Source organism: Bombus vancouverensis, unplaced genomic scaffold (genome assembly GCF_051014615.1).
Source record: "Bombus vancouverensis nearcticus unplaced genomic scaffold, iyBomVanc1_principal scaffold0018, whole genome shotgun sequence".
NCBI lineage: Eukaryota > Metazoa > Arthropoda > Insecta > Hymenoptera > Apidae > Bombus > Bombus vancouverensis.
In genome coordinates this window covers 7,277,366-7,289,268 of record NW_027468910.1, presented here as the reverse complement: position 1 = coordinate 7,289,268, position 11,903 = coordinate 7,277,366, and the positions used below count along the sequence as shown (strand labels likewise).

Sequence of the window (11,903 nt, the reverse complement as noted above, 5' to 3'; positions counted from 1 at the left end):
TTTTGGATTTAGGGATAGCTATATTTTTATTTTCTATAGTGTGATCTTCCTTGCAATTTAATGATTTGGCTTTGAGTTCGATAAAGTTTCCTTCTGATGGTTTTATAGAAGTTTTTGAGTGAGATGCACTCGCTATCTCTTTTCCTATTATGGTTGAAACATTCACGAAATTCGTGGAGTCTTGCTTTTGTATCTTTGCCAAGTCGAACGTGGAGAGGCGATTTGCACTTCCCAGCGGGTCCAATATCTCTGTGATGTTAGGCAGTGGATAAGCATTGCCTGTCGTCTCGTCGTTCAATCTCCTAGTTTCTGCTTTGTCTGAAAGTTCTTTGGCACTAACATTATTTATCTTGTTTGGTAACTCAGAAAATTTCTCACTCATGATCCTGTCTATGGCACCGTGCGTCCTTTTATTATTTAACGTGACATTATCCCTTATCACAGCAACGGAATGGTGTTTGCATTGAAAAGTTGATTGGTTGAAATGATCAGCATCTCTCTTTTGATTTAGATCTCTATCGAGGTATTTATTTATGCGTTTTTCTTCCCAAGTTATTGCTCTTGTTTCTTTCCTGACATTTTCTTCTATTCCCGGGTTGTTTAGATGTTTCTGCGACGGCGGTACAAATCTCCAGTCCTGGCGGTTGTTTACAGTATAGATACTATTGTATGGTGGATGAGCGTTGTTTTGGTTATAATTATCCGAAGGTGTCGGACGTTGGTATCGAATTCTATTGTTCACTTGTTTCAATTCTCGTGTTGCTTTCACGGCTTAGCGGTACGCATCGTCCAAGGATTGGTATCCTGCTATCTTTACTCGTAAATACACCTCGTTTGGGAGCCCCTTAACGAAAGCTTCCCTCGTGTCTCGATCTATCCTATCTTGAAATACGGTGCCGTACTCGTACCTTTCCCCGTTCATTATCGCCAGCCTGAGATCTTTGACGCGTTCTATGTAGTCCAAAATATCTTCTCCCGGTCGTTGAAATATTGTAGCTAATTCCCCTTTATATTCGTTAACCGTTTTTCCCGGACCGAACATATCTTTTAATTTATTCCCGAAATCGTTTAAACTTATTACTTCTGTGTCTTCTACGGCGAGAAACGCGTGCCCGCGAAGCTTATTCGTTAATAATTTTACTAACTGAGATTCTTGATGCCTAGGAACCATGTTTCGTGCACGCTCGCATGCTCTTAAAAATCGAAATACCGAGGGTCGATGTCCGTCGAACACTGGTACTGTCTCTATTGCATCTTTTAACTTAATTGATTGGGGATTAACTTCTATCGGTATTGTCGCTTGGGAAATTATCGGCGATGATACGGGTGTCTTGATTTCCTTTTTTATTTTCAGTGAACGCACATCGTCTTGTAATTTATTCATTGTTGTACTCATGTCGCGAAAATTCGCATCCCATGCTTTAAGTTTTTCCGATAACATCAAGATCATGCCTTTGTCCAACGATTCTAATTTAGTCGACATTATTTCTTAGGTATATATTTTATCGATAATCGTGACAACTTTAATCCCTTGTGGAGCGTATCCCACCGCTGCCACCAAAAATTTATTACTTTACTCTGTTACGTATCTATTTGTTTAAATCGATCAAATTTAAAGTTAAATTTTACTGAAAAATTTTTTTTTTATAGTTTGAGTTTTGAATTTAATCGGAAGGGAAATAAATTGAAATGATATTATTGTGTATTTAATACTGATTTAGATTTCTAATTAATACGGTAGTTGCTGCCACCAGAAATAGTCTAAGGACTATTTCAAAATATTTTATTTTTATTATTTTCTTTTACGCTTAATGGGTAGCGTTAACTGACGCTTAATGCAACTGGTAAACGAATTCCACTTTTCGGCTAACCTGCTATGCGCAGGGATACTAGCACGGGAGAGGATTAAAGCTGGGTACAATAAATATTTTTCCTCGTTGAACGGATTTTTATTTGAATGTAAAATGGCTTAGGTTATATATATATATTTTATTAGCTAGATAATATATATTTTAGCGTTGCTGGATTGGATAGGAATGTGAGATTTTTCGTTGTTTTATATAAATTTATTTTTACGTTTGACTTCTTCTTCTCTTTTAATTTCGCTGTAGTAGTTTGCCGTTAGGACCGAAACTCGATTCATTTACTACGGTGGATTCTGTCACCACGATTTTCTTGCCTTTTGAGTTTAATAATCGGGGATGATTCTAACGATCCTCTCTGTGTGGGACTCGTGTGATTTCGCAAGCCTTGCCCAAAGACGGGTAATATTTTACCAACAGTGGGAGGAGGAATGCGGAGATCGATGGGTGTTTTCGATAAGCGAAAACACCGTTTGCACAAGCCAACACAGCGAACGATCCTTTGGTTAAATTCTCGAAGGGAAATTGTTCTGTTATATCTCTCTTACAATCGCATGCAATGATGGCAAGAATATCAGTTAATAGCAACGCCGGTATTGTTCTTAATTTTCGATTGACCCCGACGATGTATTTAATAGTCCTTCCTGTGCGGGACTTATGTGATTTCGCAAGCCTTGCCCAAAGGCGGGTAATATTTTACCAACAATGGGAGGAGGAATGCGAAGATCAGTGGATGTTTCAGTAGTTGAAAACACCGTTCGCACAAGCCGACACAGCGGACAACTCTTTTGTTAAAAGTTTAAACAATGATTCTATCTTCAAAACCGTTCGCGAAAATAAAACGAAATCGATGATAGGAAGTTCTAATTCAATTCTCGAGGGCAACGAGATTACCAGAGAAGAAGGAAATTTTCAAAATTAATTTTCTTACCTTGAGGAGTAGGTGCTGTCTGGTGCCATTGCCTCAGCCGCTCCGGTGGTCGTCGAAGTTTTGTTGAGTTTATTATTTGAACTCGAATATAGTTTACTATCAACTCTTACTTTATTTATCTATTTTAATACAGACTGAGCAATTCACTTAGCTGGATTAATACCGCAATTACAATGCGCGTTTGTGTTTAAACGATGAAATGAGGACTTCAAAGATAAAATTTTCTTTTTACTTAGTCGCGACTCTCTTTTCTTGACCGAAAAAATTAAGACCCCGAAACGCAAAATACTATACAAAATTTCTAAACGCAGTGACGAGCGCAATAACGAACGTAGTAATAAATTAATAATGGGCCGTAATAACAAACGATCACAAGAATTATGAACAAACTAATGAGCGAAGAATAATGAGCCGTAAGGAATGAACACTATAAAAAATGAACGAACGCAAATTATAAGAAGAATGGACACTATAATAATGAACAAAGAATAATGAACCGTAATAAGAATGTTCACCAGAATAATAATGAGCGCTGCGCTATGTTGCTACGCTTATTTATAATGCCATCCCCCACGGGGTGGTGGTCCACTGGGGGTACGCTTCCGTGGGAATCGGGATGTTGCAGTTTGGGCTTCTTGGAATCGTACGTGACAAAATGCAAATTCCATATTTCGACTTAGTATTTATCAGTCCTGTGTTCCGCTGAGCTAGCGTCTAGGAGATTTGAAGCATTCCACGCTGATCTAATCCTTTCCACGAGAAACTTCCACGTGCTGTACCGTGGGAATTACCGGTGTTCTTCGGCGCGTGGAAGGGCTGATGGCTGCAGCATCATTATCATTTCAATGTTTACTGGGTAAACACGCGCAGCTCCGCTGCTCTCCCATAACAAGGACCTCCTCCTTCGAGTTGTTTTGCGTAAGTTTGGATGTTTGCATATTAAGGTTGTTTTTGTGATTTTGATTGTTTTTTCCTTTTTTGCTATTTCCCTAGGCTTCGGTGATCGACGTTCGAACAATGTTTGCGGAGTCGTTTCCATCAGAGGTTCCTTTCCAGACTTCCCTGGTACGTATTTAGTCTTGTTTTTAGTCCGCTTGATTCGTCCTGTTTCGTTTTATTTAAAATATACCGTGTTGTTCTCAGCCCAAGCGAAAGAGGGATTCCGAAGAACCCATGGGCGACTCGGGAGGACCAATCAAACGCATGCGGCCCTGTGATAAACCACGAGTATCAGAGTGGTTGGAGGAACTATTCAACATTGGTGCCGAGGCCGTGTCGAAATTGGGCTTTGACGATTTGGTTACTTTCGACGAGAATTTCTTCGATGCAGAGACCGTCGTATTGGAGAGGGAACCCCCTCTGGTTGAAATCGTTGATACCGATCGTTGCGTGAAAGTTCGTTTTGCGAATGAAATTCCCGAAGAGGTTTTGGAGGCACATCTTCGTCACCACGCTTCTGGGAGAAAGGGAATTTCCCCTGTTGTGCGCTATTGGTGTATGCGTGAGTTCAGCGAACTTTATCCCGGAGCTCCTTGCTTCGATTTTGATTTAGTGTAGCTGCTTCAAATTCGTTGGTTCGCTGTTTGATGTTCCTTATTATTATTAATTTTTTGATGTATTTTGTTTTGTGTTCAATATATATATATATATATATATATATATATATATATATATATATATATATATATATATATATTTTGAATGTGATAGTGTTAGGTTATCTATTTTACGTTTGTTATTTTTTTCAATTTTATATTTCCCCCCTTTTAATTAATTATATATATATATTTTTTTTTTACATTTGTAGTTGCGCATAGAATTTATTAAAGAAAAGTGTTAACAATGTGTTTTCATGATTTGTTTCTCGCGCCTGACTTCCATTAATCCCTAATATTCCTGTCGCCATGACGCGTGTAAATCCAACATGGCTGCTCATAGATGTCATCAGTAAAGTTTTTAGTGACGGGTCTTTAGTTTTGTTTGATATCGAAGTAATTTTTCGTCTGTCGCTCGTTTTTCCTTATTCTACCGCAATTGGAACATTTATTTATTAATATTGTTTTAAAGTGACAATAGTATAATATGTATATATATATATATATATGTTTATGTTGTGTGTCACTTCAATATGGCTAATGTTTTGTAATTCTTCGATTGCGTTATTTATTGTTTTGAGTAGTTTATTTTATAGAGTATTCGATAATATAAAACATATGCACTCACACATACATACATATATATATATATATATATATATTATATATATATATATACGTATTTATATGTATATTTCTCTCGTTCATGTAGTGTTCGTACGAAATGAAATGTTAATTATTTATTTTATATTAATTTCATTTAATAAGATAGAACACGCACCCGCACACGTATATATGTATATATTTCTGGCAAAGTGATTTTCATTTAGATTCTTTTGTGATATAGTGTTGTGTATTTGAGGTTATGTGTCAATCATTTGATTTCATATATACATATATATTTTGTATTGTGACAACATAGTATTGAAGGTTTTGTTTCTAGATTATTGTGCGTTTAATGTGTGTTTACATATTTGTGCTTGATGACAGAATTTCTGTAAGCAATTCCTCAAGTCGTTGCGGTGTTAATTATTTTGAGCGTTTGGCCTGTCGACAGGTTGTCGCTTGGTCCCAAGTGTTGCGTTGTGTGTTCTATTTTTTTTGTAGATTATTAATAGTGGTTTTAGTTTAGAAAATAGATTATTTATATGTTTATATAGAGACATGCATGTTTCATAATGTAGTTCTTATTTTATAATGCTTTACCGGCATGTAGGCTAGTTTTAAATATGTATTTCAGATTGTAGAATGCACATAGATTAGTAGTAGTTTAGAATATAGATTTTTATATGTTTATATAGAGACATGCATGTTTCGTAGCGTAGTTCTTATTTTATAACTCTTTACCGGAACGTAGGCTAGTTTTAAGTATGTTTCTGTTTAATAGAATGCGCACACATATATATATGTTTCTGACAATGTAACTTTTATTTCTTTAATAATACAATATTGTATGTTTTATGTATTCGTTAGACTATTAGTTTTTAACTTCGTATATACTTATATTTCATAAATTGATAATATTGTATTTGTTGCATAGTATTATAAGCACTAACACTAATATTTACTAGTTTATTACATATCTAGCATATATGTTTATACTTATATGTAACTCTCCAAGTTGATTGATTAAAATATATTTATATATACATGTATTTCTGGCGCTTCAATTATTTCCCTTTTTGTAGTTATTCTTATTTCCTGGTTTATTTGTTTGGTTCGTAACTCGTTCAATCCGTTAGCTGGTTTTATTTATTTTATTTTATACTGGTTGGATTTATTAGTCGCCCTCGCTTTGTTAATCCTTCCTTTAGTTTCGTAGCGCCGTGTGTTCGTTTGTGCATTCAAATCTTTATTCGCGCGTTTTGTATAGAATAGTTTTCTTGTTCTTGTTACGGCGCGTGCGGAACGCGGGACGTGACACCCCCGCCCTTGGAGTTCAAATTTCCAAAGGAAATTTGACTGATGGTGTCTCTGAGTTCGCTCAAGGCGGACGTAGATGGCGTTGGTTGTTAAGTGACTACCGGTGTTATCGATATCCCTCGAGGTTGTGCTGTTTGATCATCGATATTTCGTTTTCTTTTGAGGTATAGTAGCAGGTGGGTAACTGAGCCGCATATTGCTCCTAATAGGGCGATTCCACATCCGTAAGTTTCACGTAACTGGTATCCGTGTATGGCTATATCTATTATCGTCTTGATTAGTTTAAATATTACAAGTATTCCAAATATTGCTGCACTGACAGTTCCAAATTCCATAAAACCAATCCATAAGCTTGATACGGTATTTTTTGCTATTGTCGTTAATGTGTTTTCGTCCATCATTCCCAGGATGTTTACTGTTCCAGGGACGATTGTTTTTCCTGTTGCTCCTCTGGCCAATGTGTTCAAAACTGCAGATTTTTCTGCCGGGAACATGACGTGGTCCCGTAGTGCATCGAGGTCTTTTTGGGTATATATTCCGCTCGTGGCCAACGACGATGGTGCTGAATATTGCCACGTTTGGCGTACGTCCGGGCGGAGTTCCTGTGGTGCAATTGTTTCCATGGGTTTTGGTACGAATTTGTGCCAGAGTCCGTCGATATTGTATAGCGTAGGTAGTACCGCGCTACATTCTCTGTGGTTTCCGTGTTGCGTTAGGATGTGTGTTTTTGGCGTTAAAAATGCGGTGCGATTCCCTTGCCAAACGGGTAGCTCCGAGTAGCATTCTGTTGTATGTCGTACTTTTACTTGTACCGGAATGCATTTGACTATGTGGACTGCTTCTCCTGCGATCAGGGCCATGTGTCCTGGGGTTTTGGATATGGTATATGCAAATTCATCGGGCAGTAAGATCGCTAAGCTTAAAGCATTTTCTATTAGTTTCTTCTGCGTGGTACATCTTTGTGTCAGTACATCATGGTACAATGTTGTCATTTGTCGTTTAATATGTTTCTCTACGTAAATGAATTTTGAGTTGACGTATGCGAATATGTCCAAGTTTTCGACTGCTGTCTTGCTTTTGGAGATAAACGTATTTCCTCTTGTTGTTTCAACTATTTGGGGTGTTCGGTGGATAGTAGGGTATATCCACACAGTGGCTGTTCTCCGGTTTTAGTCAGCGCAAATGTTACTTCTTGCGTTGTTAGTGCGTAAACTGGTTGTGCTGATTCTCTGTTGGTTTTTATTTCCTGGATCTTTGTAGCAATTCCTTCATATAGCACATCGTACTGATCAAATTTGCATGGTGAGGGTGGTTGTGGTTGCCAATAAGTGTATCCGTCTTCAGCGTCTAGACAGTTTCCTTCGCTAAAGGTACATACTGTTCCTGATTTCAGTAGAATTTTGTTCGCCTCGATCCGTACTGGCACAACTGCTGATTTTAAACTTATCCTTACTGTTGCTTGTACGACGACCTTTTCCCAGCTCCCGTATGGGTCTACATACTGTGTTCCCTGGCAGCTGCCGTCGTCTGTTAGCTTGCCGGCTAGGACAAGCGACCTTGTTTCTGTTGCATTATCTTTTAGGCCAACTATAAGGTTTTGTGGTCCGAGTGAAAATGTGCCGTCTTGGTGCATCCTTGCACATTGTTGGTCGGTTGTTTCATGGAGGTATTCGGCGAATCCGTTATGCACTGCCGACGTGTGAAAGTGCATGCCACAGTAATATACAATTCGAGTTATTTGCACCTTGCATTGCCTTACGTTGGCAAATTCAAATTCTGAGAGTTGAAGTAGTTGTATATAAATATCTTGGGTTTCAGTCATTGTAGGCTGTATGCTGCAGTCCCCGATGGAGTTTAGAGAGATAGTGGTAACGTTGAGGTGGTTGCCATTGCAGTCATATCCTACCAGGCCGTATGCTATTTTGATGAGGGTAAGTACGATGACCAGGCGATTCATCTTCCTATTAACAATTTATTAAATTGTTTCTTACTCTCGAGTTTATTAGAAATAAGAATAATCTTTTATTATTATTAATATATATAAAAAAAAATTTATATTTATATGTTTTTTTTTTTTTTTTTGTTAAAACTTATTATCGGTGAAAATAAATACCATGAATGCTACCTGGGTTATAATTATATACGTATATGCATACGTATTGCTAAGTAATATAGATGAGATTTGTTTTATCGTTATAAATATATAAGTATATATTATCTATAGGAATAGATATTACAATTATAGCTTGTCTTTGAATATATATATATGTGCGTGTAATGGTAAATATGACGACTTATTTTACGAGTCACTCGGATTATCAATGGAAGTGAGTGTCATAGATATCGCCTACTTTACAACATGCGTGCATATATATATTGGTAAACATAAGTGAAAATTATATGCATAATTATAAATGTCGTTTGTTTACAGGTGGATAGCATCAGTATTTGGTCTTGTGCGTAGCATACAAGTACTTTATAGTTCTACGGCGCGGATTGCTATTCCTTGAACTAAAAAGTTTCTTTCAAGGTGAGTTAGATTAGTGTAAACGATCATGCATTGGAGGCATGATATAGCGGGTTGTAGGTCCGCTAGGTTTATATCACACATACGACAGTATGATATTCGTGTTCTTGCGGATACTCCGCATATGAAATGAGTGGGTGGGTCGTCACATAGGTCCTGGTGGTCTGGATCTAAGTTATCGAAACAGTCTTGACAAAGATGACCGTTATCTAAATGGTAGACAGAACGTATCAACCGAACACAGAGGCAAGACTGAACATCCTCCGTCGCTTCCAGATCGAATGCGGGTACGGGCCCGTCTGAGTCCTCTATGTTAGGGTCGATGAACTCGCCACCTGTTCTGGACATACATACGAAAACAGTTAATATATATATTTTATAATTTTTTATAAGTTTTGTTCGGACCTATCCCTTTGTACAAATACTGTATCCCTGTATGTGGTATAATATATAATATGTTATGGTTATGTTAGTTGTTGTTTATTATATATATTTTCCTTATCTCTCTCTTTTTTTTTCTTTTTTTTTTATTATTTTTTTTTTTGTGTTCAGTACCTAGCATTGCTATTATAATGCTGTATTACATTGTATTAGCTATTATTTGTGTTGGGGTGCGTGCGACGAATTTTCAACATGGTCGCTTGCGTGTATCGTTTGTTTAATGTCAACAGTAGCGTGTTGTTGAAATAGTTAATTTGTTAATCATTATAGTTTATTTTGTAGTGTTTCTGTAATATTGTTTGTGTTTCATGATATTGTGTGTGTCAATACCGTGTGCTACCTTAATGCGATAGCATAGATTGTGTTGTTTTCGAATTTCGATAGTCATTGTTTTGATTATACGTGACTCGCATTTATATAAATCTTGTTTAATTTAGTTAATGTTTTTTTTCTTTTTTTTTTTGTGTATTGTGTTACCAGATATTTTGTGTAACGTAACTTTATTCCTTTGCACCGAGTTCAGTCATGTTGTTAATATTTAGTTAGTCTATCTTGATTAATTTCTAACTTATTCGTGTGTTTATTAACCTTTCTTATTTTCCCTATTAATTTATTATTGCATGTACTTGCTATTTGCTATTATTTTGTGTATGATATGAGTTAGTTCCCTTATTAGTGATTAAAACCTACTTGTTAGATTAACATTGTCTGTAATTCTTCAGATTCTACTCTTCCGATGCTGCATCACTTACCTAGATCATTCCCACAACATCACCTGATTCTTCGATATGCCTTGGATACTTACTACGGTTGTCTTCAATCGTCTTATATCTGTGGCCATAAAGGTACTGTTTAGTTTATTTAGTTTAATATGTGTATAATGCATTGTGTGTGCGACCGCTATTGTGTATTACAAAATCCACTTCTACATGTTAGATATAATAATATAACAATACTACGTAGATTAATACATAATAAGATATCCTTTTACTTTCAATTAATCTATCTTAATTATTTTCTAACCACCTTCTACACTTATCAGCTATTTTATTTCTTCTTGTTAATCTGCGACATTCATGCATGTACACTTCCTTGTATGGTGATTAATTGTTCACGAGGTAAGTTGCACTTCCACTGTTTTAGTTATTCGTTGAACTAACACGTTTTACATTCAAACAGTAATCGGATCATTTGTAATAAACTTCTTTTTCTTTTCAGGTTTCCGCCATCTGTGTTGTTCGACGAACAGTGCCATGCTTCCATAGTATTGTTATAACATTTAGTACTGTTGTATTTTGCATTAAGGCAGTTGAAGTTAATTTGTTCATTTATTTTTCAGCTGGCTGTTGTACATGGTGTTTCGCAAACCGAGATCCATAACCTATTTTGCACGTAAACCTTCTCGTATGATGATTACTTGTTCACAAGGTAACTTTCACTTTCACTCTTTTAATTATTTATTGAATCAACACGTTTTATATTCAAACAATAATTAGAGTACATATAATAATTTTTCCTTTTCTCTTTTAGGTGTTCGATATCTGTATTATTCGACGAACAGCACTACAACATACACTACCGCACTACGTTGCCCACTGAAATCACTTTATTCATTGCTTATTTCGGTTATGCGCTAGTTTTAGCTTGTTTAAGTGCACTGTTCGCGGAATCCCTTTTACTTCAATCTTGACGTTCTGGTTCTGCAAGATTTCTAGCACCTTGTATGGTCCAGTATATTGATCGGAGAATTTTCCTTTACTAGGTTCTTTTAGTAGATATATCGAATCTCCTGTTTTAAAATCTTGAAGGTTAATTCGTCGATCGTTAGTCTTAGTTTGGATTTTATCAAATTTTCTCTTGCCATTCGTTGTACAGTGTTAATTTTATTGAACAGATCTTCGAGATATTCTGCGCATGTTGGTTCCGTGTTCTCTTCGATTGTTACTTCACCAATAGGTTCTCTGGCTAGATGTCCGAAACTAATTTGTGCGGGGAGAATTTCGTTCCTTTCCTTCATTTTAGTTTTTATTTTGCGCCAAGACACAGGTTTACTGACATTGATCCAATTATCCAATTGCTTGTTAATAGCATTTAAGATACAAATTTTTGAGAGTGCCGCAGCCATATTAACCCAAAAATATTTTGTATATAGTATAGTGTGATACCATCCATATTTTCCTGGGGGAATCATAAGATCAGCACTACTTACTATGTTACCTACGTCAAATATTAGATGTAGTAACCAATAAAGTATTTTTAATCCAATTATAATCCAATGGCTAGCATATTTATTCAAGTTTTTATATATATCTTCGACTGGTGATTCCCTGTTTTCTCCCTTTTGATTTCTTTGAGCTCGTTGAACTTGCGTTTCTTCAGCTTGAAAATGTTTAGAATCCTTTTCCTTAGTTACCCTTTTTTCTTCTTCATTTATTTTATTCGCAGCACCTTTATTTTTCTCTACCTTTTCAGGATGAATAGTTTTACTGGAAGTGCTTATTATAATTAAATTATTATTTATTTGTATGGAACGTTTAGGAATATTTTTGGTAGATTTGGAATTATTCTTTGAATTTTTATTACAAACCTTTTTGCTTATAGATTCTGTTTTGGATTTAGGGATA

General features: G+C 36.1%; 1 protein-coding gene across 1 annotated transcript; it reads left to right on the top strand.

Annotated features, from left to right (window-relative positions):
* The first annotated feature begins 1,653 nt into the window (after positions 1-1,653).
* On the top strand, positions 1,654-6,043 carry LOC143304073 (uncharacterized). The gene is made up of 3 exons (XM_076626405.1): positions 1,654-3,711; positions 3,787-3,858; positions 3,937-6,043. Exons 1-3 carry the CDS (start codon positions 3,613-3,615, stop codon positions 4,348-4,350), a joined length of 585 nt encoding a protein of 194 aa, XP_076482520.1. The 5' UTR covers positions 1,654-3,612; the 3' UTR covers positions 4,351-6,043.
* Positions 6,044-11,903: the final 5,860 nt, after the last annotated feature.

Coding starts and splice junctions, on each gene's coding strand:
- LOC143304073 (XM_076626405.1), top strand. CDS start 3,613: ATGGCTGCAGCATCATTATCATTTCAATGTTTACTGGGTAAACACGCG. Junction 3,712..3,786: donor CCTCCTTCGAGTTGTTTTGC/GTAAGTTTGGAT, acceptor CTATTTCCCTAG/GCTTCGGTGATCGACGTTCG. Junction 3,859..3,936: donor TTCCTTTCCAGACTTCCCTG/GTACGTATTTAG, acceptor TGTTGTTCTCAG/CCCAAGCGAAAGAGGGATTC.